Source organism: Syngnathus leptorhynchus, chromosome 18 (genome assembly GCF_054491065.1).
Source record: "Syngnathus leptorhynchus isolate UIUO chromosome 18, UIUO_Slep, whole genome shotgun sequence".
Lineage (NCBI taxonomy): Eukaryota > Metazoa > Chordata > Actinopteri > Syngnathiformes > Syngnathidae > Syngnathus > Syngnathus leptorhynchus.
Genome location: NC_141212.1, coordinates 1404903 through 1430860, shown reverse-complemented (window position 1 = coordinate 1430860; position 25958 = coordinate 1404903). Strand labels below are relative to the sequence as shown.

The window sequence follows — 25958 nt, the reverse complement described above, 5'->3', positions numbered from 1 at the left end:
AAGATGCCATAGGCTGTCATAACAGCATTCAGTATTGAGAATGAATGGATGGCTGAATTATACTGCCCTCTAGTGGCCGAGATGTGCGCAACAAGGTTTGCAGAGGAGTTCAAATCAAAACCGAAAGTAAAAAGATATAGGACGCTCTCAAAAAAAGCGGAAGCTCCGCTGGCATTTTTCATCATTTTTGTTTTGTGTTTGCCCCTTAAATCGTTTGTATGTATTTCCGGTCGACTTGCGCGTCATAAAAACCCGCAGGGGGCATTCGGTGGAGTTCGGTTCGGGAAGACTCGTCAGACGCCTACCGAAAGATGAAAAAAACGGTAAGGAGAAGTTGGTCGGGTGAGTCTTTTTTTTCCCTCTAAATCATTTTAAGATATTGGAAATTGACGTGCAATTGACTCCGTGTGAGCCATTGCACAAACATAGCGGCATGACGGTATTTGTCATTCATTCATTCTTTTTGTATTTTGTCTTACACAAAAAAAATGTTTGCCTTTCTTTTTCACTCCTCTGTATTCACTTTATAAATAGGTCAGATTGTATTCTTTACTTTGGCTGGCTTTAGTAGGTCACTGACCCACTTTTGTGCCAAGTTATGAATGATTGCTGTCTAACAACCACATGTTGATTGTCAATAGCGGGAGTACGTGCGACTTGGCCTTCACGAGGACGATGACGAGGAGGACATGGTGGACATATTGGAAGAAAGGAGGAGAAGCAGTGACATAGGCCACGCCCTCAGAAACTTTCGGCCCCGCCCTTACAAAAGGGCAGAGGCCTTTTCCGCCAGTCAACTCAACGCGGCCGTGCTGGACTCCCACCAAGTACGCCGCGTGATGGTCGAGGTAGGCTTGCATCCAAAAGCCACCTAAACGTAGCGGCATAACTGAAAGCGACCTTTGCTCAGGTTGCCATGGAGACGGGGTCGCCGCCAGAGGCAGTGAGAGCGCAGGCGGCGGCCATTTTGGAGGAGATGTCCCAAAAGCTGCAGTTGGGTTATGTGCGTCTGATGGGCTTCATGCTCAGCAAAGTCCTCAAACGCATCTACTCCGCCATCTTGGTCAACACCACGGCGCTCAGCACGGTCGCTACACTTGACGCGTGCGGAAAATTCACTTTGATTCGACGCACTCTTTAACACATTTTTATCACATATTTTGCAGCTTCGGAAACTAACGGAGGACGCGCCCGTCGTCCTGCTGCCCAACCACAGGAGCTACACGGATTTTTTAGTCATCTCCTACATTATGTTTACTTACGACGTCCCGCTACCCGTCATCGCTTCCGGACTGGGTCAGTGTTTTTTTTTTTTTCCCTGTCTTCCAGCTAAGGTGGGGAACTCTTGCATTTGCCCCTCAAGCAAAACAGCAATCATAGTAAAGATTCAAAGAGTGACTCACCGTTGCTGTTTCTTTTCCGTGAAGCTCTGGCTGGGATGAAGTTGATGGGCGAGATGCTGCGTCGCTGCGGCGCTTTCTACATCAGGCGCGACATCGCCTCCAACAGGCTGTACTGTGAAGTGCTGTCGGAATATGTGAAGAGCCTGGTCAGGGTAGGTACGACGCCTTTTTGCTGCAAGCAGGAAATATCTACAAATGTTCTCAATTTTTTTTTTGTCCCGCAGACAGGATTCGCGCCGGTGGAATTTTACATCGAAGGCTACCGGAGTCGCTCGCTCAAATCCTTGACGCCCAAGTTAGGTGAGTCCATGATGTTTTGAAAGGATTTTTTTTTAAAAAAGTCTACATGGAAAAATTGGAAATAACTGTGCGTAGGGATGCTGGAGATGGTTCTGGATCCCTACTTTAAAGGCCAGGTGGACGACGTCATCTTGGTTCCTATCAGTTTGAGCTACGACAGACTTTTAGAAGAATCCCTGCTGGCCCGCGAGCTACTGGGCATTCCCAAACCCAAAGAGAGCAGCCTGGTGCGTCACCACCTCCCACGGGTTCTCGGTGCCGAGAACCTAACCCGCGTCTCGGTTTTGGTCCGCAGGGCCTGCTGAAGGCCGCCAAGGTCCTAGGCGAGGATTACGGCCGCATGCATATCAACTTTGGCCGGCCCGTGTCAGCCAGACAACTTTGTCAAGGCAAAATGGAGTCGCTGGTGTCTGAGTGAGTCACGTGATTGATTTGAATTTTTAAATAGCTATGAAATCAAACCATTTGGGGGATTTCGCCTTTGATTTGTTTCCGCAGAGACGTTCTTCCCGAGGAGAAACAGGCTTTTTTGAAGCGGCTGGCTCACGTGATGGTTCGAAGCCAAGAGCGAGGTTGCTTCCACAGTCCGTGGTCCCTCATGGCCTGCCTGCTGCTGCAATGGCCGCCATCGGTCTTGACCCAAACGGGCCTACCTTGGCGACACCTGGCCGAAAGGACGCTATGGTTGAAGAGATTGGCGCTGAGCTTCGGGGCCCGGCTCAACTGGCCCGGTGGGTCCGATGGGAAATCGCATCCCAGATCACCACTAGGCCACCGTGTTGTACAAAGTTCATGTCGGGAGGGGCACTTTGCAGCTTTGAGCGAGATCAGACAGATTAAAGCAATGCGAGTTGGCACGAGCGTTCACATTCACTTATGGGATGTTAGCTAAGATTAGCGCTGATCCCAAGAGGGACCCGCTCAAACATCTCATGACGAGTAAACACACACCTTAGAAAAATAGAAAGGTCACCTCCGGTCCGCTCTTTAGGACACACCCCCGACCTGGAAGTGATGTCATCGGCCGTGGCTCTCCATTACCCATCGGTCCGCCTGAAGGCACAACGCGTCTTCCTGGTCGTGGAGGACGAGGAAGCGGCGGCGGGCGGGCGGCAAATCGGCGTGGCCAAGATGGCGGCGGCCATGTTGATGATGGCGTCCTACCGCAACCAGTCACTGCACCTTTTCGTCCGGCCGGCCTTGCTGGCCGTGGCCTTGAGTCTTTCTCCGAGCGTCCGGAGGGGTAAGGAAGCTGAAGGTGGTAACCGTGGCAACGGCGCGTAAACCAATGCTGTGGTGTTGTCACAGATGAGGTCTTTGCCACCTTCTGCTTCCTCCGGGAGGTCTTCACAAGTGAATTCATCTTCATTCCTGGCGAGGATGATGAGGTAAACCGGCTTTTTAGACTTTTTGCTCGAATACGTCTTTGTCTCTTTTCAGGACTTTGAGGAGGCGTGCAGCCTCTTGAAGAAATGCGGCGCCCTCGACGCTACCGACTCTCAGGAAGTGACGCCGTCGGAGGGAGGCGGCGCCGAGGTGTTGTCTTTCCTGCGGGGGATTCTGAAACCTTTCGTGGACTCCTACCTGGTACATTTCGCCGTCAGTTGACTTTTTGTGACCTTCTTCTCAAGTTTGTGCTTGGCGTCTAGGTCATGTTGAGGTTCCTCAGTGAGCTGGATGCACACGTGATCAGCGAGCAAGACTTCCTACCTGCTGTGAGGAGTTTGGCGACCAAGCTCATTCTCGCAGGTATGGAGCGCCGCCGCCGTTGACGTCTCAGCCGTCTTCTTCTCGGGCCTCCGTCGGCAGGCGAGCTCCACACCTACGAGACCTTCTCGTCAGACGTCCAGAAGAACGTCCTGGCGGCCCTCAGGAACTTGGCAGCTGTGACAAAGTTGAAGGCGTGAGTAATGAGATTAAAGTCATGAGGGAAAAACTGTTTGGCCGCTAAGCTCATTTTGTCTGCAACCCGCTTGACCGCTTTGGTCTCGTTTACAGATCAGAGAAGACGTACCGTGTGGATAAAGACGCCGTGAGACGGATTGAAGGCGCGCTCTGTAAGACACCTGCTTGTTGTTTTGCATTACCCGAAAATATTTGAAGCAAGTCGCCCGTCGTGTTGACCGGCGCTCGGCTTGGAATTACGCTCAAGTGTTTTTCTCGTCTCTAGCTGGCCAAATCCGTCCCCCGAAGATCCAGACTGAACCTGACGCAAGACTTTAGTCTCCACTGGAACAAGTCCAGCATCACACCACATTTGCACGCTCACCTCCACTTGACCTCTGTCCTCCTTCTCGTCATTCGTCTTGCGCCGGGCTTAATTTTCAGTGTCGGCAAGCATCTGAAGACATCGGCAGCGTTTAGATTTGAGCCAGTTAAATTTCTTTGAAACTTTGTTGGAACTACATTGAAAGGAAATATCATGACAAAGTTAGCAGACTGAAGCCAAAAAAAAAATGAAGACATGTATTCTACTTTTTTTTTCTACTAAAAGATTTTTAGTTTATTGGCTTTTAATGTCAAATACCACAGCAAATCAAGATTCTATTTGAGACTTTTATTTTTTGACATAATCAATAAATGTGAAATAAGCAGAACAAAATGCACCATGGATGAACTGTCTCGGACGCCGTCGCCTCTTTCAACAAGAGTGAGAACCAGAAGGCAAAGTTCAGAGTTCATCACTGCTGACCCGCACTGGAGTTAAAAGGCCTCGTAAAGTGCCACTCGGCCGAGCCAGCGGACACTACATTAGGTACGGATGCTTTGCCCAATATTCTCCAGGTGTACCTCAGCAAGGGTCGGGGGGGCCGAGGATTATCTGTACACGGGCGGGACGTCCACCTTGATCCGCAGGGCGCTGACGGGGTCCTGGCAAAAGACGGAGATGTACTCGAGCACTTTGGAGTTGAGCTTCTTCTCGCTTTCTTTGGCGCGGTGGCGCTCCTTGTCCCAGCGCTCGCGCTCGCCGTTCATCTGCCTGAAGAGGTTGAGCTGGATGGCGCGCAGGGTGGCCGCCAGCACGTAGGCGCAGCCCTGCAGGCCGTGGCACAGCGCGGCGCCCACGCTCAGCGCCGCCGCCATCAAGTTGGGCATGGTCTCGCACAGCACGCACGTGCCCTCCAAGAGGTGCAGCGTGCACGCGCGGCCCGCCAGAGGCGCGCCGTGCGAGACGGGCGGTGCAGGGCCTTGCTGATGCTGCGCGCTGGCCAGCAGGTGGCGCGCGCAGTTGCTGAAGTGGGCGGCGGCGCGACGCAGGGGCAACAGGGCAAGGTACAGGTGGCACGCCGCCTTAGTCAGGGCGTGGAAGAGCAAACGCAGCTCCAACACGGCGTTGCCTGCAGCCCGAGAAAAGAGAGATTAGGAAGTGGCCCGGAGCCTAATCTGATGCGGTGACTAATGTCAGATAGCATTAAAGTCACCCGAGCACGCAAAGAAGCACAAAGTTCGGCATTAGCAACGTGAAAACTAGCAAAAATGACTACAACGGAGCATCTTAACTGTCAAAGTGAAGAACATTCAAATGACACTGCTGTCTTCAATTCAGACTTTATACATGAATTGATGCACATTATGAGTGTTTTCAGTGAAACAAGACTGCTAAAGCTAAGCAAAATAACTAACATGACTAGTGCATCTCAAAACATTAAACTATTAAAACGTGTCAGTGAGTGGAAGAAGCTCCAAATTTTTTTTTGCACACATCTTTAAATTCGATCCAATAATAAATTTCTTACCGTCTATGAAGCAGAAAATCCACAGGAGGACAATACACGCGGCCAAATAGGTGAACCAATCCATGTGAGCCGCTTTTCCTCGCCGGCAGCGGAACTCCGAGAAATAAATCAAGAAAATGAAACTAAGGTGGACTTGAGATGACGATGATGTCGTCCTGACGCCTTTGACGCACTCACATGATCAGATGGATGATCGCGTCTGCAGCGTGTGCGCGACTCGGACAGAGGGACGCACGGACGGACGGAGACACCCGCAGTTAAGACTTTCGATTAGTCGACTGCGTCCAATAGCTCACGTTGTTTTATCGTTCGGTTCTGCTTTTAAACTTGAGGAACGAGGGGGCCCGTCAGTGATGTCATGACAACGCGTCACCGTGCGTAAATGGAAGACGTCGAGTTTACTAATTACAAGATTGTCTGTCTTATCTTACTAATCGGTCAACTTTACTTACATTTAATGGAAATCCCCACATTCCTTTCAAATTCTCAAATAGTTATTCAATAATTCTATTTGCGCACAAAGGCTGTAAAACTAACAAATATTTGACACTGCTATTGTGTTTTGCTTGTTCGTTTTACTAAACATGTAATTTATGTCATTTTCACGTTTGTACACTTCGTTTTAAACCAATTACCTGCATGTATATTTGTTATTTTGACACCTTGAATAACAACCGATCACATTCTTGGCTGCATACAGAACAATTAGAGAGAAAGTGTTTGCTATATTTAAAGTTTGATTGAAAGATTTCATCGGTCCTCTGTCACAAAGTGTGACGTCACAGAGTTGTCACGGTAACGGAGCAGATCGATTTGCACTCACTATAAACACCCGTTCTCCATCTTGGGCGCAAAAGTTGGGGCCAAACTTCAAGCTTTTTGACAGAGGGTTAAAAATGTGCTGAATTAAGTCTCCCTCAAGTGTTGGCTGTTGCTTTTTAATGTTGATCACCTTGCAAACACCTTGAAACCTCGCACAAGGTAAGAGAAGAGTGGGGGGGGGGGGGGGGGGGGGCGCACAATGCATCGCGAGTGATGTTGGTTTACTTATTAAATGCATTTTGAAATGTGGACGGCTACTTTTGTTTGTGATTTTTTTTTTTTAGACATGAGCGCAAAGAGGAACAATGAGGGTATCATCACCTACCATATCCCGTTCAATATTAGACTTCTGGCATCCGAGGTACATCAGTGTCACTTTGGGTGCTGGGCCAATGCAGTTGTGCTAAAAAAAAAAGAAAAAAAAAGTCATTAGTCATCTTAGTGTTTTATATCCACGCAACTTGTGCAAATTAACAATCTACAGGGGACAGAATCCAAGTGCCTGCGGCCCGAGGTGAAACAGAGTGCGCCGGTGAAGGAGAGGAAATCTGACGCCCCCATCAAACTCAATAAACGGGATGAAGCCATGGAGGCGCACGGATCCAGGCCGCGGCGAAACACGCTCTCTTACATCCCCACCAGGCGACTGGAGGTACTGCACGAAGCCGCAGCCACCACCAACGATATAATGTATTATTTAACTTTACGTTTATGTTTCAGATAAAAATGGAGGCTGAAATTCGAGAGGCTAAAGAATTGATTAGACCTTTAGTGGAAACAGACAAGGTATGAGTTAAAGTGGAACTCAAGGTTGTTCGTCCCCCCCCCCCAAAAAAAACCCCACACAAATCTAAACACAGTAGTGCCCTCTTGTGGCATCTAAGGGTGTTGCAGAAATCACCAAAACAACAAATAGTTTACAGCAAATGAATTATTTTGGATTTTATTTTTTAAATAGTTGAATCCACATTTAGCAAATTGAGAAAGCAAGTCAACTTATTTTTTTGTCTGGAACAGATTGGCATTTCAATTCATTTCAACGTGGAAAATAGTTTTGAGATCCAAGTGCGAGCTTGGCAAATGTCATCAATGAAACTGAAGTGGCGCCACAGAGAAGCTAGCAAAAGCTAACTTGTGTAGGAGCTGGAGACTTTCCTGAGCAGGGAGCACGAAGCCAAGACGATCGGGAGGGAGGTGACGCGCAAGCGTGTGCACGAGATGGAGTGGGGTGCGCGCCAAAATAAGCTCCAGCACCACATGGCTGTCTGCAACCCGCTGGAGGTCAAGCTGCGCCAGAACTTGTACCAGCAATTCCTGAATCACGGAAACACCAAGGTACCGCTGGCGCGAGGCCCGAGACGGGCGTCGGGGCTGACGCTGACGCTTTACGCTTTCAGGGCTTCGTCTTTCTGGATATGTGCGACCTGAATGCGTACAACCCGTACGTCCTCCGCGACAAAAAGCCGCACCAGTGCAAGGTGAGCGAGCTACATATTTTTGAACTTGATATCATTTGGTTAAATATACATAAGAGGAGATCAAAATAGAATCAATTCAGCATTTCGTTCCAAAGATGAGCAATGAAAGGAAATGTATAAAAGGTGAAGTTTGCGTCAAATGCCTTTCGCAGCTGAGGGCGGCCGAGCTGAAGGAGAAGGAATTTTTCAACGTCAAGTTCAAAATGAGGACTCGCTGTGACGCAGGTAAGCCACCTTTGGTCACATGACCTCATCGCAAGAACCGTTCGATATCCGTTTTGTTTTCCTGCATTCAGGATGCCACTTCAAGTGGATCAGCCAGAGCCAAACGGAGCACGACGGCTACACCACGCCTTCGACCGTCGTGGCGCTCCCCCTTCAGCCGGCAGACAAGAGCAAGGCTAACCGCGCCAGGTCTTGGTACGACCATCGTAATTTAACTCTGGATTTGATCAATGTTTTAAGTTATGAGCCCCCCCCCCAAAAAAAGAGCAACATACCGCTGATGACGTGTGATGTGTCGTGCAGCTTGAAGGTGCCGTTCCACATCCGCGAGAGCTCGGTGCTGGACGGAACGTGCCATCAGGCTGACTGCTGGTTCTCCAGATGAGGAGGGCTTTTTTTCTTCTTCTGCCACCTGTCGGTAAACCAAAGACCCACGCTGGCCGGAATAAGCGAGCCCTGAGCAGAAGACTAGACCGCATGTTGTGTTTTATTCCACCTTTGACCCTTCTGAGCTGCATCATCTACCTGACAAGTTTGGACGAATAAAAGCTCGTCATCACAACGTCAGGTCCAAAAGGTTGTGTTTGGAAAATGAAAAAGATACGATTGCCGTTTGTGGGGCAAGGCACTTGTGAGCGCAAAGTGGCTCGGAAGTCATTTGTGGGGCGGCTCGTAGAGCTGCAGGTCCAACTTGACCCAGACTTCTCCGGTGGGGACTTCGTGGAGCAGCAGGCGACGACCGGCAGCGCCTTTGCTCTCCATTTCCTTCTTGATGGTGGCCACGGGAACCTCGGCGCGACCCAGGAATTCTGACGAAAGCGAGCGAGCGCCGCTGATGAGACAAGCGGTTTTCCTCCCGAGACGTGTCCACTCACCGTCCGGCGAGAACTGGTTCTTCTCAAAGACGGTGATGCTCAGGACGTCCTGGTAGAGGTCTTTGATGAAGAACTGGCAGTTGAAGTTCCACTTGGGGTTGAGCGTGTTGCTGGCGGGTCGAGACGTGTAGCACTGGGCGCCCATGGTCAGCTCGCAGTATGGGTTGCTCTTGCCTGCAGGGGGCGCCGGGGGTGAGATGCCGCTCACAACAACTCCGTGTGTGTGTGTGTGTGTGTATCACCGTTGGGCTTGCTAGCTTTGAGCTCCTGGGCCTCAGAGACGGTCACCAGAAGCCTGCCGATGCCGCTCGTCTTCAGAGAGCGAGCTGCGGGAAGCGTAGACGTCAGAAAAGCACGACGTGCGAAGAGACAGAATGTCTTCGCTGACCTTGATAGGCCTTCTCGCGTTTCTTCTTCTCCGTCTCGATGAAAAGTTCAGACGCCACTTTGATTTTCTGTACCCACGCCGCCCTGACAAAACCCAAACAGGTCCTGCTTGTTACGCCATCGAATGTGTCCAATCAGGCATTGTAAAACCGTCGCTCGCCGTCACCTTTCGTTCAAGGTGTCCGTCCTGAGCGAGTAGACGCGGTTGATGTGCGAGACGAGGAAGAGCGGCTCGTCGCTGGACGGGTCCGGTGGCATTTTGACCAGAACCTCATTGAGGAAAAGTGGCTGTGGACAAAATAAAGGCAAGACGAGCGAGGGGAGTGACGTCAGGCAGCGGGCGCTTCGGCTCACCAATTTGTACATCTTGAGCTGGACGCCGTTGCTCTTGGGTCCGAAGAGCCTGTCGGGCCCAGAGGAGGACAAGGACTTGGCGCTCTGCGTCAGGAGCAGGAAGTCGTTGAAGAGGAAGGCCCACAATTCGCGGCTGCTCTTGGTCTTGTGCAGCCGGCCGCTGTGCAGCAGCTTGCGCGGTCCGAGGCAATTGGTCAGCGAGTCCAACACCAAGTTCTGCCCATCACACAAATGTTTTGTTTTTCTTGTCCCAAATGACATTTCTTAAAGGGGGCCATCTCACCTCGATGGCGCCATCGCACTGCACGTGGGTCTGGATCCACTCCAGGCGGTCCGAGTTCTCCTTCTCCCTGACGCCCTCGTTGACCTGAGAGCACAGCTCCTCGGCCCGCTCCAGAGCCTCCCGCAGAGGGGCGTGGTCCGCGTGCTGCTTGGGCGTGTGCTCCAGGATCTGAAACCGCGTCAAGACGACACGCTCAGGAGAAGAGCGCAAAGACGGACGGAGGCGGTACGTACGTTCTTGATGAGCAGAGGGTAGCGGGTGATCCTCTGCATGGGCTTGAGAAGAAAGCTGGACAGAGGCATCCCCTTACAGCGGTAGTTGGTAGCGATCTTCTGCTCGGCACGGAAGAGGTCAGGTGATTAAAAAAAAAAAAGAAAACCAAGTCATGGTCGCGCATTTGCACGACTACCTTGAGAAAGTCCTTGAAGTCGGGCTGGTTATGAGTTTTGCTCTGCAGCAGGGCGGCGGCGTTGAGCTGGCAAGAGCAGAAGCCCACGTAGGGCCGCAATCGCGTCAGCTCCGACGCCAGCAGATCGCCGATCAGCTGCACAGGCATGTTGTCGCCGCCCGTCTGCTTGCGCAGGCGCAGCGCTCTGAAAGACGCCAGAGGGGTGAGTGTGTGTGTGTGTGTGTGTGTGAGGGGGTGGGGGGGCGTACTCACTGTAGGAATCTGCTGTTGCACACGATCAGCTCTCGCCAGTTGATGAAAATGACGCCCATCTCCGCTTCCGTTAGGCGACCCGACTCCGACATGGGCTTGTAGAACACCTGATGAAGTCCAATTGGAGCATTTTTGTAAATGGAGTGATAATCTTGTGTGTGTGGTTTTTTTTTTTTTTTTTTTTTTTTTTTTTTTTTTGAGACCTCCAGCACCAGCTCCAGGTCGTCCACGTAGGTCTCCTCAGTGCGGATGAGCTCGTGGATGTAACCCTGCCTTTTCCTTTCCTGGGGGCTCATGGTGTCCAGCGTCATCAGGTCCGCGCACCCTTTTGACGCACACACACACACACACACACACACGAGACGCAAGCCATGTTCGAACCTCTATTTATTCTCAACTTTTCAGCACCTTCCGTGATTGCATAGGCAAAAAATGGAGGGAAGAGAGCGGAGAGGAAGACGAGTTGCTGCTGGTAAATGTCATTTGTAATTCTCATACGGCAGTGTTCCTAATATTGTGGTGTCACGTCACAATGTGTCATCATGCTTTGTCCCAGTGTCAAGGTTAGTTGAGCAAAATGAGAGGCAAAGCCCCCACCCCCACCCCGAAAAAAACAATACAATAAAATAAAATAAGAACAAGCAAGGCTGGTTCTGTCCCCGCCCGCAGGTGGTCGTGATTCCGGTAAGGTGAGGAAGAGGAGGAGAAGGAAGAGGAAGAGGAGGAGGACAGGAAAGCCCACATTGTTTGTCCTACGGAGGAAACAAAAGGAAAGATGACGCAGGAGGAGGAGGAGAAGGGGAGGGGGGGGGTGAGTGGGATGAGGCAGAGAGCACAGACATTAATCAAGCGGGAATATTAATGCGGGGCCTCGCCATGCACGTGCGCTCGTTACATGGCCGCTAATTACTTGGGGCGTTTGTTCAGAGATGCTAATTAAATGTGGGGCTTGTTAACAACATGTTAAATCGAGTAACCTGAGACTCAGCTCGGGGAGGCCGTTTCCTTCTCGCCGCCGTCTGAAAGGTATTTGGCGTACTCACATTGCTGACTGGGGTCGGACTCGGTGGTCATCTTGACGTAGTTGGTGGGGATCAGCCCCGTGACGCCGTCGGCTTCGCCTTTCCACCAGTCCGGGTTGGTCTTGTCCAGGACGTTGATGAGCCGGCCCTTGGAGAAGCTCAGCTCGTCGGGGTTGGCCGCCGTGTAGTCGTACATGGCGATGACTTGGCACACTGCCGACACGCGCCGACAAAGTCTTTGAGGTTTTCATTCCGGATCCTCGCGATGTACGTTCGGCTGCGTGGGAAAATGTGGCCGGCGGACGGGATTGCGACCGACCTGGTAGAGGCGAGGGGGACAACTTGCTGCCGGAGGGTCCGAGGAGCTTGACATGGGAGGAGTGAAGCCAGCCTCTCTGACGCTTCTTGCCACGGGCCTGCCACAAAAAACAAAAACAAAAAAAAAGTTATGAAAACAGATGGAGTGTAAAAAAAATAAATAAAAAAAAAACCTGATAAAAAAAAAAGACAGATAAATGAATACATAATTAAATAAACAAACAAAAAAATCCCAGCGACTGACCTGCAGTTCTCCCAACCACCAGCCACTGGAGTTCTTGGCCAGGACCACAACAAGTTGCCCGGGAGTCAGATGAAGCTGATGCGTCGTCGGGGCAACGGCGGCTGAGGCGGCGACGGCCTGGGCGAGCTCTGCTGACCAATGGGCACAATTCAGATCCGCGTGATGGTCCCCCTGCCACTCGTGGGTTTTGCGTTCTCACCGGGCTTCTTTGTCGGCCCACCGGGTCTTGACACCTATGAGAAGGACATTGATGAATGGCGAAATTGCATCTCGTATCCATGGCTGCACTTGGGCTTTACCTCCAGCTCCACGGGCCTGACGTAGTTGGAAGGGAAAAGGCCGGTTTGGTCGCCGATGCAGCCTCGCCACCACTCGCCTTCCCGCTCCGTCACCACCAGCACGTCGCCCTCCTCGAAGGTGAGGTCGCCCGCCTCCGGGCTCTCGTAGGTGTACAGCGCCACGTATTCTGTTTTGGGCGACGGAGGTGTTACGTCCGATGGGACGGCCAAGCTTTGAGGCGTCGGCTCACCTTCAAGTTGAGCACCGTCGCCTCCATCTGCCGGCTCCGTGCTTTCAAAAGAACCGCGCGGCGTTAGCTCGCCCCGAGACAGACTGCGGTGTGCGTGTGTGTTCATACTCTGCGGCCGTTTCGCCCTCGAACGGGAGGTTGTTTGTTTCGGAGGAACCAGTGGTGGTGGTGCCGGTGGCCGACCAGGGTGACCCGATCTGAGTCGGTCCAGGAGCTGGAAACTGAGAAGCAGAATTTTATTATCCTCATAATTGTGGGATGTCGTGCAAAGCGTACCTAATGAAGTGTCGAATTATTTGTTGTTTTATTTAAAAAAAGCAAAATTGCGGCCGACGTATTTACCTGCGACGTGTCTGACTGGACGGGAGGAGCGCCATCGTCGTCCGTGCGTTCGCCATCCGTCACTCTTCATGTAAACACGACAAAACATCGTTCAAAAGTGCTTCTGTGAGATTTGCTCTACTCCAAGTAAAATTACCCGGCGACGGGAAGCAGGGCTGGACAGGAAGCGGGCGGCGCTGGGTCGGCCTCGGTGCATTTCTCGGCGTAACTGTGAGGGAACCAGCCCTTGTTTCCACGGTAACTGCCGCACAGCCAGCCCGGCTCGCCCACCGTCTGCTCGTCCACCTGCGGAGCAGACCCGTCTCAATTTTTCATCGGTCAAAACCGAGCGGGCCGGCGTCAAACCTCAATAAGGCAGTCGGCGTCGATGCTCAGCTCGTCCTTGTTGCGTGCTGCAAACGAGTACAGCGCTTTGTAGAGGCGCACCCTGGAGGCCGCCTGCGCCTCCTCCTGCGCCCTTCGAGCCTCCTCTTCCCTCCTTTTTCGCTGCTGCTCCTCCTCCTCCTCCCTGGCCATCCTCTCCTGCTCCAGCTTGGCCCGCCTGGGTGCAAAAAATGTCTCTGCAAATGACTCCAAGATTTGCATTTGTGTGAAGGCATCTACCTGGCTTCCTCCTCCCTCCGCCGTCTCTCCCGCTCCTCAATCCTCCGTCTCTCCTGCTCCTCTTCCTCCCTCCTCCGCTGCTCCTCTTCCTCTTTCCTCCGTCTCTCCTGCTCCTCCTCTTCCTCCCTCCTCCGCCGCTCCTCCTCCTCCTCTTTCCTCCGTCTCTCTCGCTCTTCCTCCTCCTCCTCCTCTTTCCTCCGTCTCTCTCGCTCTTCCTCCTCCTCCTCTTTCCTCCGTCTGGCTCTCTCCTCCTCTTCCTCTCTCCTCCGCCGCTCTTCTTCCTCCTCCTTGCGTCTCTTCAACTGGCGCGATTTCTCCTCCTTGACGCGCCGCAAGTCATCCAGGACGGACTGTTGCTTGACTTGCTTCTCCCTCAGCTCCTGATGGCAGGGACGCACATCGAAACAGCTTTCACGGAATAATAATCGTGAAGACGTCTCGAGAACATCGCAAAGCGGGCCTCACTTCGTCGAGGGGGTCACACACACTTACCGTCCGCCACAAAGCAAATATAAACATGAAGAATGGAAGGGAAGAAAACAAAAGCTCAACAAAACACGAGAACCTTGAAGAGAAGAAAGAGTTGGCTGAGACAAGCCAGCAGAGACAGAAGCGCTCGCAGGAGACAGTCATCCATGTCCTCGAGCTGACCACATGCAACATGGTTAGAAAAAATGGAGGAAGAAAGACATCCGGAAGCAGGATTAAGAGGAGAAAGCAGAGAAAGGAGTTAAAATGCAGTTCCAAGCAGCACAAGCCGTAAAAGAAACCACACAAGATAATTGACGAGATGGTTTTGGACTGACCTGAAGTTCTTTGTTGTGCAGTTGCATCTGTGCCAGCTTGTCAGTGGTTTCCTTCTGCAGGGCGTCCAGCTGTTCCTTCAGATGGCGGCAGGCTACTCCTTTGTCGCTCACCTTGGCCGCCAGCGAGGACAACGTCGAGGCTGCAAGAAAAGTCCAAATGCCTTTGTCCATGATGCGAGCTTGGAGGCTTTAGGGGGTGGGACTTACGTAAGATTTTGTTGAGGTGGACGTTATGCAGCTTCTCAGTCAGCTTCTGATGCTCGGGAGCCAGCGTGGAGAGCTTCAGCTGCCATTCCTGAGAAAAAAAAAAAAAAAGAACGGAAATGAGTCGAGGTTGAAAACAAAAAGAAATAAAAACTTGGTTTTGTTTGTACCTCCAACTGGAGCTGCAGCGTGTTGATCTCGGCGACGCGCGTGTCTCTCTTCTGGTTGATGAGCTCCACTTCGGCCTTCCGGACGCGTCGCTTGCTCTGCGCGTCGCGGAGGCGGTCCGAGATCTGCTTGTGCTTGTTGCCCTGGGCGACGGAAAGCCGACATTCTGTAACAAGCTCGCCGGCTAGCTCGGCTCGAGCGGCGCGGGCCTCACCACGGCCTCCAGCTCCAGTTCCAGACTCTTCTTCTTGGCTCGGAGCTGAGAGAGTTCCCGTTGGTCGCCGTCTCGCGCCCTGCTCAGCTCCTCCCTGCGACTGCGTTCCCACTGCTCCTGCCGCTGGCGCTCCAGCTCCTGCTTGGCAACGCAAAAGATTGCGCAATGTTTGCATTTTGAAATCTTGCTTTCAAGTGACTCACCTCTTTCCTCTCCAGCTCCCTCAGCCGGTCCTCCTCGCGCTGCCGCTCCACTTGCCGCTGCCTCTCCAGGCGCCGCTCCTCCTCTAGCCGGCGCCGCTGTTCGCTTTGATGGGCTTCCCTCTCCCGCCGCTCCCGGTCTTCCTGCTCCTCACGGGCCCGGCGCTCTCGCTCCTTCCTCTGCTGCTCCTCCAGAGCCTGCCTTCGTTTCTCTAGCTCGGCGCTGCCACGTGCAAAGTTCTCCTTCAGTTTGTCCTCAAAGGACACTGGAGGGGAGGGGAAAAAGGATGGGTCAGCGTTTTCTTACGTGACGCAAGATTAAAAACCGTACCGCTGCTCTTGTTCTTCAGGACGGGTTCTATCTCCGGTGAGTCCATCAAAGAGGGGCTGCCGTAAGGTCCGCTGCCGTTGAGGAGCTCGCCGCACTTGAGGCCACCTCTACGAGCGACAGATTCAAAAGGTTACTTTCTGGGTGGCAAAAGCAGAGCGTTTATTTTTTTTTAAAGTTGACCTGAGAGAAGGCGGGATGAGGTCTTGGGGCAGGGTGAGCGGCAGCGGGCGGCCCGTCTTGGCCGTGTCCACCAGATGCATGGCCAGGATGAACTCGTCGGCCCGCAGACGGCCGTCTTTGTCCACGTCTGCTAGGTTCCTGCAAAATGACGTGCCACATTGTGAACAAAATTCATCCAAAAGGACATAATGGAAACAAATACAGTTTAAAAATTTGCGTTAAATAAAATTTTGAATTACACACCAGATTGCAGCCAGCTGAGTCTGCGTGAGGTTGGATGCAATCAGTGCGTTTCTCACTTGAGGTCCTGGGGGGACAAAAAATAAAAATAAGAACATTTTAAATAAATAAATAAAAAAAAAATAAAAAATTGGGGCTGATTGAGCAGTCCGCCTGCCGCCATTTTGTTAGTTTTCCCTCACCTGACAAGTAGCCACTCATGAGCTTGTCCAGAGTGTTGAACTGCTGCCTGTACTTGAGTCTGGACGCTTGAGGCACGGCCCAGTCGCTCGAGCCCGCCGCCGCCTTGGGAGAGTTACTGGCCAGTGAGGTGGTGGACGAAGAGTTGGAGCTAGCAAAAATTCAAGGAGGTCAACTCATGCCCAACGACAATTTAAAAATTTGCTGTCTCATTGCAATCAAAACGTGTGCGTGTTCCAAAATGAGTTTTGTGCGCATTCCTGGTGCTTGTTCAAACATCTTCGGACGGGGCGAGGACGGCGTTCAAAAGTGTGAAATCAGATACAAGACCCGACCTGTTCCCTCAAGACACGCGCGCGCACGCTAGCAACGATATTAGATACTATTGTCGCACAAAGCTTAGCGCAGACCTCTTTGTTCACAAGAAAAAAAAAAAAAAAAAAAAAAAAAACAACTTGCAGGATCATCTCCTAGTCCTCATTTTGAGTCCATGGTAAACAAAATGAGCCCGGAATGTCCCAAACAATTTCAGCTAATGTGTTTGGAGAGGAAAGCACGCAAATTTCCGTTGCGCTCTGATTGCGAATTTCCTGCCGTGTCATCTGATTTGGGGGAAAAACTACTTCCTGCTCTGTCCCGGTTATCAAGTCATTCATTCACCCGCCTAGTCGCAGGCCAATCTTTCTTTTCTGTGGTGAAACATTAACGCTGAGAAATCTTTTTTTTGCAGGCTCACCTGCTGGAGCCAAGGTCCCCCAGAGAGTTGGCCTGAGACATGCCCCGGCTTCCAGGTGGAGAAAAGGTCAGCGGCGAGGAGAACCCCGACAGGGGAGGACCTGCAAAAAAAATGACCGGGAATGTGGGCTTTCATTTGCAGGGCAAAATTATTCGCATCTTGGCGTGAATACAAAACTTTGTCAGAGACGTTATGTAAGCGACCTGTCATGGCCTTCAAGCGCTAATCTTGTCTGCCTGCGCTTCAAACAGACAAATGAGATGACCCAACTAAACGGCTCCAGTGTGGAACCGACCTGCGGCCATGGGTGGGGCGGGGCCGAGGAAGTGAAGGTGGCAGCGGGGGAAGCCGGCGAATCCCAACGGGGCGCCCAGCGGCAGAGTCATCACGGGCGGTGCCGCTCGCATGGGGGGGTTAGCGGGGATGGGGGTTAGGATGGACATGGGCGGCGGCGGCATGGCGACCGACAAGTTTGGCAAAGAACCCATCCCTGCAAGGAGGACGTGCAAAGTGGGTTAGTAGGATGGGATGAAAAGTGGGGCACAGAGGGGACAGTTTTTTTTTTTTTTTTTTTTTTTATATACCAAAGCGAGCCGACGAGGGCACAGGAAGCTGCCTCAAGCCCATGGGTAGCGCCGCGGGCAAACTGCGGCCCTGCAGTTTCACCTTGATGAGCTTCATGGCGATGGAGAACTCCTGCCGGTCCATCTTGCCGTCGCCGTCCATGTCGGCCAGGTTCCTGAAAGACCAAATTCACGATTCGACCGCTTCGAGGTGAACGGACACTCTGGACGAAAGCGCCGACTTACCAGATCTCGGCCAGGACGGCCGGCGGCAGGCCCGACTGCAGGAAGAATCCTCGGGCTTGCTCGCCTGTCGACGGGAGAACAAAAAAAAGTCAGGCGACATACCGGCCCGGAGGACTTTGCGCGGCGCCTACCCGAGACGTAGCCCAGGACGGGGGCCAGGGTGTCAAACTGCTTGTCATGCTTCCCTCGCTCCTCCGGGGAAATGGACCAGGCGGCGCCACCACCTGCATGCGAGAAGAACCGACATCAAGTCGACTCAAACGCGAAAGCCGCAAAGGAAAAAAAGAAGTCAAGAATAATCAACAAAAACTCAAAACTCTTTCAAAGTTTGAGGGACAAATTTCTGCCGAGCTTGCATAATTGGGCCGCCGTGCACCCTTGAAGCGAGCCACTCTCTCGCCAATGATGACTGCGTGAAAATTCAGAGTCAGCTGCTTTGGCTCCCGCCCCGTTGCACGTCTCCCGGCGCTTTTGCGCACCGGCTATTAAAAATGCAGCTGAGCCGTCCGTAAAAGCGGCAAAGGAGGAGATATCAATCAATTAGTCACGAGGGAGTCGCCACAATTGTATCGTGATGAGGCTGCGACCACTTGTTTTATTTTTTTGTTTTGTTTTTAATGAGGAAAATTGACCGGCTGGACGTTATTGTGATGAATGGACTTGTCACGGCAAATTCATCCGTCACGCACGCAAATTTCTCACTTATTTTGATTCCAATTAGGGACATTGCAATCTACGCAGATTTCTATCCTCTAAAATTTTTTTTTGGGGGGGAATTGTTAGCTCGTATGATTGAACAGACTGGCTCACGCTGGCCCACGTCAGAGAGCACCTGAGCAGGTGCCTGACCCACTTTGTGGCATCGTCAGCAAAACCCGCGGTAATTAATCTGGCGCTGGGATTTGGCACAGCCCCGCGGGGAGCACAAGTGGGACACGGCAAAGATTCGCAACACGTCGACGGTTTGATTCCGACAGGTCGGGTTCGACGCCGTCACGGCTACTCACAGAAGAGATATATATATTTTTTTTCTATTATTTCTTTTTATTGACTTTTAGATTCATGAGTTGTTGTTTTTTTCTCAATTCTGCAGCCCTCCACTGCAAAGAGCTCCTAAGCCACACGGGCCCTCCTGCTAAAATTGAAGAAATACAAAGCGGCGCAGGTGCCTGCCTGAGCGGAATTTCAATCGACTGCAACGTTTCGCTTTGTTGTCTTGGTGCCGTGTTGAGTCAAACCTCCGTAGACCTTCCTCAGGTACCTTCCGCCCCTCAGGGGGGGGGTCTCTGCTTTCTTACCGTTCATGGCTGCAGGTGGAGGTGTCCTCCGCACGGCCGGCTAGCTCGCAGACATCTATCTGCAGGGAGGGATGTTAAAGTCATCGTTTTCATCCAATACGTTTTCCACGTCAGGTGACACCTGTGTTCAACTTTCTATTCTCTTGTGCAAACAAGGCAATCATATCCACCCTGGTTGACAAACACTCGAGCGCTCCGAGGTGTGTTGTGAGTGAGCCGTGTCAAATGCACACCAACGGCTTCTGTTCGTCCTTCTTTTTCTCTCTCTCCCGCTACCAAAACAACACGACGGGAAACATTTGAACACGGATTTTGGCTCAGACGTGAATGTCGCTTAAAGCTCGCAAAGACCCTCGGACTCTCCCCGCATGCTGATTGACACCTGCGCTCGGACGCGTCTATCAATGCATCGCTCTGTGTGTGCGTGAGAGAGAGAGAGAGAAAGAGAGAACGTGTCAAGCGCACACACACTTTGCATAGAACCTTCCTGTCGGAGCGCCGGAAGCTCGGCCAAGCCACTGGGAAGAAAGAAGCCAGTGTGTGTCGTGTGTGTGTGTGTGTGTGTGTGCGCGTGCGTAGTGTAATACTCACTTTCCCCCTGTTGTGCTGGTGAAGGCGTAAATCAATGTCCAAGCTCCTTTTGGGTCATCTATGAACAACAAACAAGCAATTAATTTGCTTCCTTGTGCCCTATGTTACAACACATTTTTACTGCAACATTTAGAGGGCATAAGATGAGGTGAATGTTTCAGATAAAAACAGATCGTGAGCAAATGTGACAACAACAGCCACAAGACCATAGGCCACATTATTAGGTACATCTAGATGCAAGTTTCCACCCCTCACCAAATCCATTGAACTTAAGTATTCGGAGTTACTTGTCACACTATCTGCCCTTCCAATAACAGTTACAATTTGTGTCACCAATACCCATAAGAAGAAAAATGTTTTTTTTTTTTTTTTTTTAGGGCTACTGAATTTCAGGTTCAGGTGTACCTAATGTTTTGGCCTTTCCCGAGCACAAGCAAAAGGGAAGAGAGGGCCCGGGAATATTTAGTGACTTGTGAATGAAGCTCGTAGGTTGGCTGCCGTTGGTGTTAAATAAAGGCAGCATTTGTTCAGGAGAAGCGAGTGAGAAGTGGCAGGCTTCTGACGGGAGTAAAAATAAAAACAAGCAAAAAAAACAAAAAGCCATGTAGATGTATGTCACTAACGGGCAGAGCACGCCAAGCTGTCTATCGTCGAGAATAACGATTCAATTATGAACAAATGTAGAAACATTTCCGAGCGTTTTTCGTGACATAATGTGAGACTGCTAACGGATTATTTACCTGTTGCGGTGGAACAGCGCCCGGTAGTCAAGACATTCACGGGAGGGCAATTCGGATAGTGGAGGAGGAGGACGGAAGGAGGCGAAGACGCGACGAAGGCGGGACCGACGTCAAACTGGAAGAGGGCGGAGCTAGGGAGTCAAGCCGGAAGCCTTTTTGCAGTTGGGTTCCGCCAGGATGTTTCAACATAAAACTTACCATCGAAATGCGTGGAAGCCAGGTTTCAAAATAAAAGCTCCATGAAAAGTGATAGATTTTAACAAGTGATGCATGCATGGCTTAGTGTTTCTTTTTGTGAGATTAAAACTGCCACCATGTCACCCAGCTGGACATCACAATACAATTTTGATCCAACAGTGCAAGTAATAAACCCCCACTGAGTGCTCACCACAGTTTATTTCAGAAAAGAAAAGACAGAGGCATCAAATGCTCCTGCAAATTGCAACTTATTCAACCAAGTGATTCTTTTTTTTTTTTAAGCTATCTGCACCATACAGGCCTGGACAAGGATGGGAGCCGCTCGATGCTGCTGCGCTCAGAAAGCTCTGAAGAGCTGGTTGGGCAAGTATCCCAGGTGGAGGAAGGACGTCTGGGCTTCTCTCTCCAGGTTGGCCAGTTCTTGCACGGTGGGGGCCAGCACATCCACGTGACCCTTGTAGTTACCACCTAGCGCCGCCACATGTACAGCGAGGGCTAAACATCGCAAACGCAAGGCAGACATGTTCCCTTTGGAATGTCGTACCTCCCAGCGTCCGGCGTTGGCCATAAGTGACCTTCCCGTCAAAATCGTCCACGGGGACCTTGATGTCGGGCTCGCACTGGGTGATGGTGCACTTGAGGTGTTCCTCGATTTCCGAAAGGAGCTGCGATTGAAAAAGGGTGGCGGGTAATGACGAGCGTCACGAGCAACGGCTTTGCGAAGGCGGGAGCGCCGCTCACTTCTTTCTCGTTGTACCAGATGGTGCAGCCGCCGTCCTGCTTGAGTCGTGTGTTGTAGCAGCCCCTTCCTCGGTTGGCGCACACGTGGTACCACACCTGCGTCACCGCAAATACTACAACAGTCTGTTCCCAAAAGAGCCAGAAATACAAAACACTCTTACCTTCTCCTTCTCCATGGCAACCAATGAGATGGCCAAGCCCATTCTGTGTTTCAGAAAAAGCAAAATTAGCACAATGTCGAAGATTGATGAAAAATAGCCGAACCGTTCGAGTCCTCACTTCTCTGCCCGACCCACCCTGCCGATGCGGTGGACGTAGTTCTGCTTCTCGTCTGGCAGCGTCACGTTAATCACTGCCCAAACGAAAAGCACTTTAGACGTAAGGCGCGGGGTAAATTAAAATGCATGACGGCTACCGTAGGGAACGCCGCGGATGTCGATCCCCCTGGCGGCCACGTCTGTGCAGATGAGAAGCCGCACTTCCTTTCTCTGAGGACGCGAGATAATGTCAAATGCAGGTCGGCGGCGGCGACGACGTCGGGTGTCGAGTTCTTCCTTTACCTTGAAGCGATCTAAGTTGTTCTTCCTCTCTTGGGGCTTGCGATCGCCATGGAGACAGACGCAGGAAAACTGGTGGTTTTTACTCTGCGGGCCTGATGTAAAGTAAAGGGGCCACGTTACCCCCCAAATTTTTTTTTTTTTAATAATTGTGATTCATTACCTCCTCCTTGCTGGATGAAGTACTGCTCCATGTTGTCACAGTCGATCTTGGTGCGGCAGAAGATGATGGCCTGGTCCATTTTGTGCTCTTTGATGGCCCTCACCGTGTACTCGCCTTTCAGTACCTTGATGGCTTCCGACCACATTTCTGGAACACGCAGAAGGTACCTGTGTGAGGGCCGGTGTGGCCCGCACACACGAACCACACCAAACGCACCTGCTGAGTTGCTTCCTGGTCTGGTGTTGTCTTTTGCGTGGACCTCATCCGTCTGGGAAAAAAAAACAAAAACAAAAAAAACAAAAAAAATTGTTAACAGCAGCCAATTTCTGGTGGCCATCTGCCAGCCCAGTTGGCCCAACTGACCCGGATCTGGTTCTTGCCCAGCCGCTCCCAGATCCGGTCGGCCTTGGGGTTGACGGGCACGACCACGTGGTGGACTGTCTCGGGCACCGAGTCCTCGCCCTTCAGGTCCACCCAGGTGGGGAAGTGCATGATGCGCTCCGACAGCTTCTTCACGTCGAACGAGTGCAGCGTGGCAGAGCACACGATCACCTGCGTGCGTCCATCGGGAAGGTCAAAATCAAATCCGCTTGGCTCCGTTACGGAGGACCCACCCCCTGGCGGTACCTGCAGCCGTTTTCCGTCGGATGTCACTTGAGGGATCTGATTATGGATTCTGTTGATGAAGTCCGTGTAGCCCGCCGACAGGAGCCCGTCCTGGAGACGACAAAACGAGCGTGGCGGATGATTGCCTCCATCTGTAAAGCCCCGCAAATAAAAGCGGTCATCCTTACGCATTCGTCCAGGACCAGAAAGCGGACTTGGGACAGGCTGAGCTTTCCGGTGGATATGAGGTCGTCCAAACGACCGGGGGTCCCCACCACAATGTCCACCTAACAAGAGATGGCAAAATAATTGACAAGGCGGGAGCGGCACGCTAAATTTTAGGGTGCGGCTACGCACGCCTTGCTCCAGGGCGGCCATTTGCTCCTTGGCGGCCACTCCGCCAATCACCAGCAGCTCTCTGCAAAGCACACAAGGAAAGCATCAGGGCATTGGCGCCATCTGCTGGTGAGTTACCAGCATTGCGCTTCAGGGAAACAAAATTTTGAGCGGCACCTGAGCTTGGGGTCGACCACGTATTTCTTGAACTGCGTCACGTTGTTGAGTGTCTGCTCGGCCAACTCCTTGGACGGCTCGATGATGAGCGCCTTGGGGGCGTTGCTGGACCCTTTGGCCTGACTCACCTTGGCGCTCCCTGCCAAGAGACACACAAAATGAACGCTCGGTCACAGCTTTGAGCTTTTTTTTTTTTTTTTGGAAGCCACGGACCCGTCTGCGAAGACTTGACCATGTGAGCGTCCGGCGCCTGATCCAAGGCGACAAAGCCGCTCTTGGGCGCATGCTTGAAGTCTTCGCTGCCAAAGTTGAATTTCAGTTCTGCGTTCTGGCTCACCCAAAAAATAAAAATAAATACATTGTCAGTGCTGTGAGCTGACACTTTATCAGAAATAAGCGACAATACCTTGAGGACGCAAGACGCAAAGAAGGGTTGACTCCTCAGATTCTGAGGGATCTCGAAAGCTAAACCCAGATCGTTACCTGGATGATTTGAAAAAGTCGTATCAGAAAACTGATTGTCCATGTGAACGTACAGTAGATAATAAATACCATTTTTGGAGAAGGAAATGTGGCCCTTGTCCAAGTCGAGGTAGCATCCAATCGTGTCGTGCATGGTGAACTCCTGTCAGGGAGCAAAAAAAGAAAAAAAAAATTATCCTTTCCCAAATGAACACGCGGCGTCAAGTCAACCAAGGTGGTTTTTGTGTTTGACCTCGCCATAGCTGTCAAATTGCTTGTTGTTTGATTTCTTCCCGGTTCCGCCAAAACCAAAACCGTACTTGTCGGTTCCTACAGAGGAAGAAAAAAAAAAAAAAGTCAGGCAAAATAAATTAGAATTTTGAGTTGGTCAAAAAACAAAAAGCGTACCCAGGTCGAGAGCCGCCTGGCTGGTGCACCAGCCGATGCGACACAGGCCTTGGTCGTGGCACGAGACCTCGTAATAGTACTTCCCTGCTCGCACAACGGGAGATGCGCTAGTTACAGAACGTGGCTCGTGCTGAAGTTCGAACGGCTCACCTTTGGTCACGGCCTTGGTGGAGCGACAGCCGTGCCATTCCTTAAACTCTCGGCTCTGGCAGCACATGCCGTCCGCCCCGATGGCTGCAAGAAAGCGACGAGTCGGGAGAAGTTGCAAAAAATTGCAACATTCAACTTTTCCCTGTCTTAAATTTGTCGTTGTTGCTCTTCTCACCAAATGCAGCACTTCGGTCATAAGGGTTCATCTGCCAATTGTTGAAGACTGACAAAGAAGACAAGATATCTTCAATATTTCAGACAATATTCTCAACAAAGTGCCAAATATAGATACAAACCTGCTCCGCCCGTTGTGACGTTGGCTCTGCCTTTCTTGCCCTGCTGTTGGTCGGTCAGCGTTTCATGCACAATCTGAATGACGGGAATGCTGAAGGCCTGCCGATCACAACATACCCTGAGCAAAATCTTTCAGAAGTCAACGTCCATTTAAAAAAAATGGCTCAATACTCACTCCTGTCTTACCGCTACCGGTTTCTGCTGCCTTCAAGAAGAAAAAAAAAACTGTCAATTGTTCTTGTCGCACTGCATGGATGCTACATTTTTATGTCCAATCTGAATTCCGACTGATGTAATTTAAAAAATACGGCCCACCACCGCGAAATATTGACAGGCTCACCATGAGGACATCTCCTCCACCGAGAATCAATGGAATGGACTCAGCTTGGATGTCCGTGGGAAGCCTGACATGAAATCATGGCAATAAAACGCATTCATGGGAAAACATGACTGACAGCAAGATGGAAAGGTTGACAAAACAAGTGACTTACAGCCAGTCCATTTCCTCCACGGCCCTTGCGATTTCGGGCATCACGCCCATTTCTACACAACATAACGTTTACTCTCAATGACATTACGTCAATAAAACACGTTATGTTCATCGTACGGTCACGTTACAAGTTGAACTCACCAGAAAATGCTGCCATAGTTGCTTTAGGTTGCTGACGGATAGAACGCGTACACGAATGGACCTCGGGTGCACTTTTATATCCAGTCGATAGGAAACAGCGCTGTGATATTTGTTCCGGCTCTTTTATAATTAAAAAAAACCCCATCAAAACACAACAACAACAAATTAAATTAAAAACTATTATGAGACTGTTCAAACATATTGGATAAGCAGGTCCTTAAAATTAAAGTCGAATCACCGTTTAAAAAGAAAATACAACATTATTAAAATATTTTAAAAGTATGTATATTTATATGTATATAAATCTATATTTCTATGTATGGAAATAATCAGATGAATTAAAATGTGTATTCCAATGCATAGGTGGTGCTAGAGCACTTCAGGATTCAATGCACCGTGTGAGCGTTGGTTTTCAATGTGGATGTGGGCATATGTGTTTTTTCATTAGCACTCTTGTCTGATGTGAGAATATGTCACAAGCAGATGGAGATGTCATCCCATAATAAGAATAATAAGGAATGTCCACACATATACATCAACATTTAAGCGCACCTATAAAATATGATTAGACATCACTTTAAGAGCTTTATGGTCGACTGTAGTTAATATAATAAAGTGCTGAGTCAGGAGGGGAATAAAGTGCAGCCGGTGTTTAATTAGACTTACGTTTATGTATGATATCACAGTAGATGCTAAATTGATATTTTCATATACTTTTACAAGGTAATCTCAAACTGTGCCAGTATATTTTTTTTACCCTTCCTATTCAAAACTCATTTGACAAATCCCCGTATTCAACCACTGCAGTTCATTTAATGCTTCTGACATAGCGTCGCCTATTTTTGAAAATGGATGCAGAAAATTGAAGGAAGGGGGGGAAAAAAAAGAGACAGCAAAGGCATCTTAGGGAGAATTAAAGAGTGCGCAAGTCACGGAAGGAGGCTGAAGTGTGTTT

The 25958-nt window shown here is 50.8% G+C and overlaps 5 protein-coding genes across 11 annotated transcripts; 2 read left to right on the top strand and 3 right to left on the bottom strand.

Annotated features, from left to right (window-relative positions):
* Positions 1-132: 132 nt before the first annotated feature.
* Positions 133-4295, top strand: gnpat2 (glyceronephosphate O-acyltransferase 2). Of its 2 annotated transcripts, none has more exons than XM_085938362.1 (16): positions 133-323; positions 642-848; positions 911-1087; positions 1167-1296; positions 1428-1555; positions 1628-1703; positions 1779-1930; positions 1999-2117; positions 2202-2434; positions 2695-2946; positions 3012-3091; positions 3144-3290; positions 3353-3452; positions 3513-3606; positions 3702-3760; positions 3874-4295. In XM_085938362.1, the coding sequence occupies exons 1-16, from the start codon at positions 312-314 to the stop codon at positions 3924-3926; spliced, it is 2019 nt and encodes a 672-aa protein (XP_085794488.1). In that variant the 5' UTR covers positions 133-311; the 3' UTR covers positions 3927-4295. The 2 variants fall into 2 exon arrangements, with proteins under 2 accessions (XP_085794488.1, XP_085794489.1); XM_085938363.1 differs by having other exon boundaries at positions 133-342.
* Positions 3988-20592, bottom strand: itsn2a (intersectin 2a). 5 transcript variants are annotated; one of them, XR_015069045.1, is made up of 41 exons: positions 20281-20589; positions 19541-19598; positions 18950-19008; positions 17783-17875; positions 17652-17715; positions 17427-17581; positions 17138-17332; positions 16843-16942; positions 16109-16257; positions 15930-15993; positions 15687-15824; positions 15507-15613; positions 15179-15441; positions 14976-15116; positions 14764-14904; positions 14597-14684; positions 14390-14529; positions 13584-13963; positions 13326-13521; positions 13117-13265; positions 12981-13044; positions 12747-12859; positions 12639-12679; positions 12409-12575; positions 12309-12342; positions 12110-12237; positions 11867-11963; positions 11569-11760; positions 10729-10850; positions 10526-10632; positions 10274-10457; positions 10098-10196; positions 9865-10032; positions 9582-9797; positions 9394-9515; positions 9229-9311; positions 9083-9166; positions 8841-9014; positions 8241-8774; positions 6588-6665; positions 3989-4044 (listed from the first exon to the last, which is right to left on the bottom strand). XR_015069045.1 is itself a non-coding variant. In XM_085938357.1 (40 exons), the coding sequence occupies exons 3-40, from the start codon at positions 18954-18956 to the stop codon at positions 8620-8622; spliced, it is 5001 nt and encodes a 1666-aa protein (XP_085794483.1). In that variant the 5' UTR covers positions 18957-19008; positions 19541-19598; positions 20281-20592; the 3' UTR covers positions 7246-8619. The 5 variants fall into 5 exon arrangements, 2 of the variants coding, with proteins under 2 accessions (XP_085794483.1, XP_085794482.1); XR_015069043.1 differs by having other exon boundaries at positions 3988-4044; positions 12409-12679; positions 20281-20590; XR_015069044.1 differs by having other exon boundaries at positions 12409-12679; positions 14976-15113; positions 20281-20590.
* Positions 4254-6413, bottom strand: LOC147042202 (uncharacterized). Its single transcript, XM_085938366.1, has 2 exons — positions 5441-6413; positions 4254-5041 (listed from the first exon to the last, which is right to left on the bottom strand). Exons 1-2 carry the CDS (start codon positions 5502-5504, stop codon positions 4521-4523), a joined length of 585 nt encoding a protein of 194 aa, XP_085794492.1. The 5' UTR covers positions 5505-6413; the 3' UTR covers positions 4254-4520.
* fam228a (family with sequence similarity 228 member A) lies at positions 5877-8712 on the top strand. Of its 2 annotated transcripts, XM_085938365.1 has the most exons (9): positions 5877-6421; positions 6547-6623; positions 6747-6914; positions 6983-7048; positions 7403-7597; positions 7660-7740; positions 7893-7965; positions 8037-8160; positions 8269-8555. In XM_085938365.1, exons 2-9 carry the CDS (start codon positions 6549-6551, stop codon positions 8348-8350), a joined length of 864 nt encoding a protein of 287 aa, XP_085794491.1. In that variant the 5' UTR covers positions 5877-6421; positions 6547-6548; the 3' UTR covers positions 8351-8555. The 2 variants fall into 2 exon arrangements, with proteins under 2 accessions (XP_085794491.1, XP_085794490.1); XM_085938364.1 differs by lacking the exon at positions 5877-6421 and having other exon boundaries at positions 6495-6623; positions 8269-8712.
* Positions 20593-20661: 69 nt separating the features above from the next.
* Positions 20662-25090, bottom strand: ddx1 (DEAD (Asp-Glu-Ala-Asp) box helicase 1). Its single transcript, XM_085938361.1, has 26 exons — positions 25004-25090; positions 24864-24915; positions 24713-24776; positions 24548-24577; positions 24375-24471; positions 24254-24301; positions 24079-24162; positions 23929-24012; positions 23774-23850; positions 23611-23683; positions 23465-23541; positions 23272-23386; positions 23059-23197; positions 22903-22963; positions 22734-22832; positions 22567-22656; positions 22303-22491; positions 22156-22207; positions 21940-22086; positions 21780-21871; positions 21635-21707; positions 21499-21571; positions 21381-21423; positions 21220-21315; positions 21023-21143; positions 20662-20946 (listed from the first exon to the last, which is right to left on the bottom strand). Exons 1-26 carry the CDS (start codon positions 25017-25019, stop codon positions 20816-20818), a joined length of 2223 nt encoding a protein of 740 aa, XP_085794487.1. The 5' UTR covers positions 25020-25090; the 3' UTR covers positions 20662-20815.
* Between the last annotated feature and the right edge of the window lie 868 nt (positions 25091-25958).

Bases quoted from the DNA above. Each gene is read 5' to 3' on its own strand.
- gnpat2 (XM_085938362.1), top strand. The intron at 2,947-3,011 runs GTAAGGAAGCTG...GTGTTGTCACAG, and splicing joins TTCTCCGAGCGTCCGGAGGG to ATGAGGTCTTTGCCACCTTC. The intron at 3,291-3,352 runs GTACATTTCGCC...CTTGGCGTCTAG, and splicing joins CTTTCGTGGACTCCTACCTG to GTCATGTTGAGGTTCCTCAG.
- LOC147042202 (XM_085938366.1), bottom strand. From the start codon at position 5,504: ATGGATTGGTTCACCTATTTGGCCGCGTGTATTGTCCTCCTGTGGATT. The intron at 5,042-5,440 runs GTAAGAAATTTA...CTCGGGCTGCAG, and splicing joins GATTTTCTGCTTCATAGACG to GCAACGCCGTGTTGGAGCTG.
- fam228a (XM_085938364.1), top strand. From the start codon at position 6,495: ATGCATTTTGAAATGTGGACGGCTACTTTTGTTTGTGATTTTTTTTTT. The intron at 7,741-7,892 runs GTGAGCGAGCTA...TGCCTTTCGCAG, and splicing joins AAAAGCCGCACCAGTGCAAG to CTGAGGGCGGCCGAGCTGAA. The intron at 7,966-8,036 runs GTAAGCCACCTT...TCCTGCATTCAG, and splicing joins GAGGACTCGCTGTGACGCAG to GATGCCACTTCAAGTGGATC.
- itsn2a (XM_085938357.1), bottom strand. The intron at 16,943-17,137 runs GTCGGTTCCACA...TTTTTTTTGCAG, and splicing joins CGCCCCACCCATGGCCGCAG to GTCCTCCCCTGTCGGGGTTC. The intron at 12,860-12,980 runs GTAAATACGTCG...TCTGCTTCTCAG, and splicing joins TCCAGTCAGACACGTCGCAG to TTTCCAGCTCCTGGACCGAC.
- ddx1 (XM_085938361.1), bottom strand. The intron at 24,578-24,712 runs GTGAGCCTGTCA...TTCTTCTTGAAG, and splicing joins GTGGAGGAGATGTCCTCATG to GCAGCAGAAACCGGTAGCGG. The intron at 23,198-23,271 runs GTCCGTGGCTTC...GTCTCTTGGCAG, and splicing joins GGTCAAGTCTTCGCAGACGG to GGAGCGCCAAGGTGAGTCAG.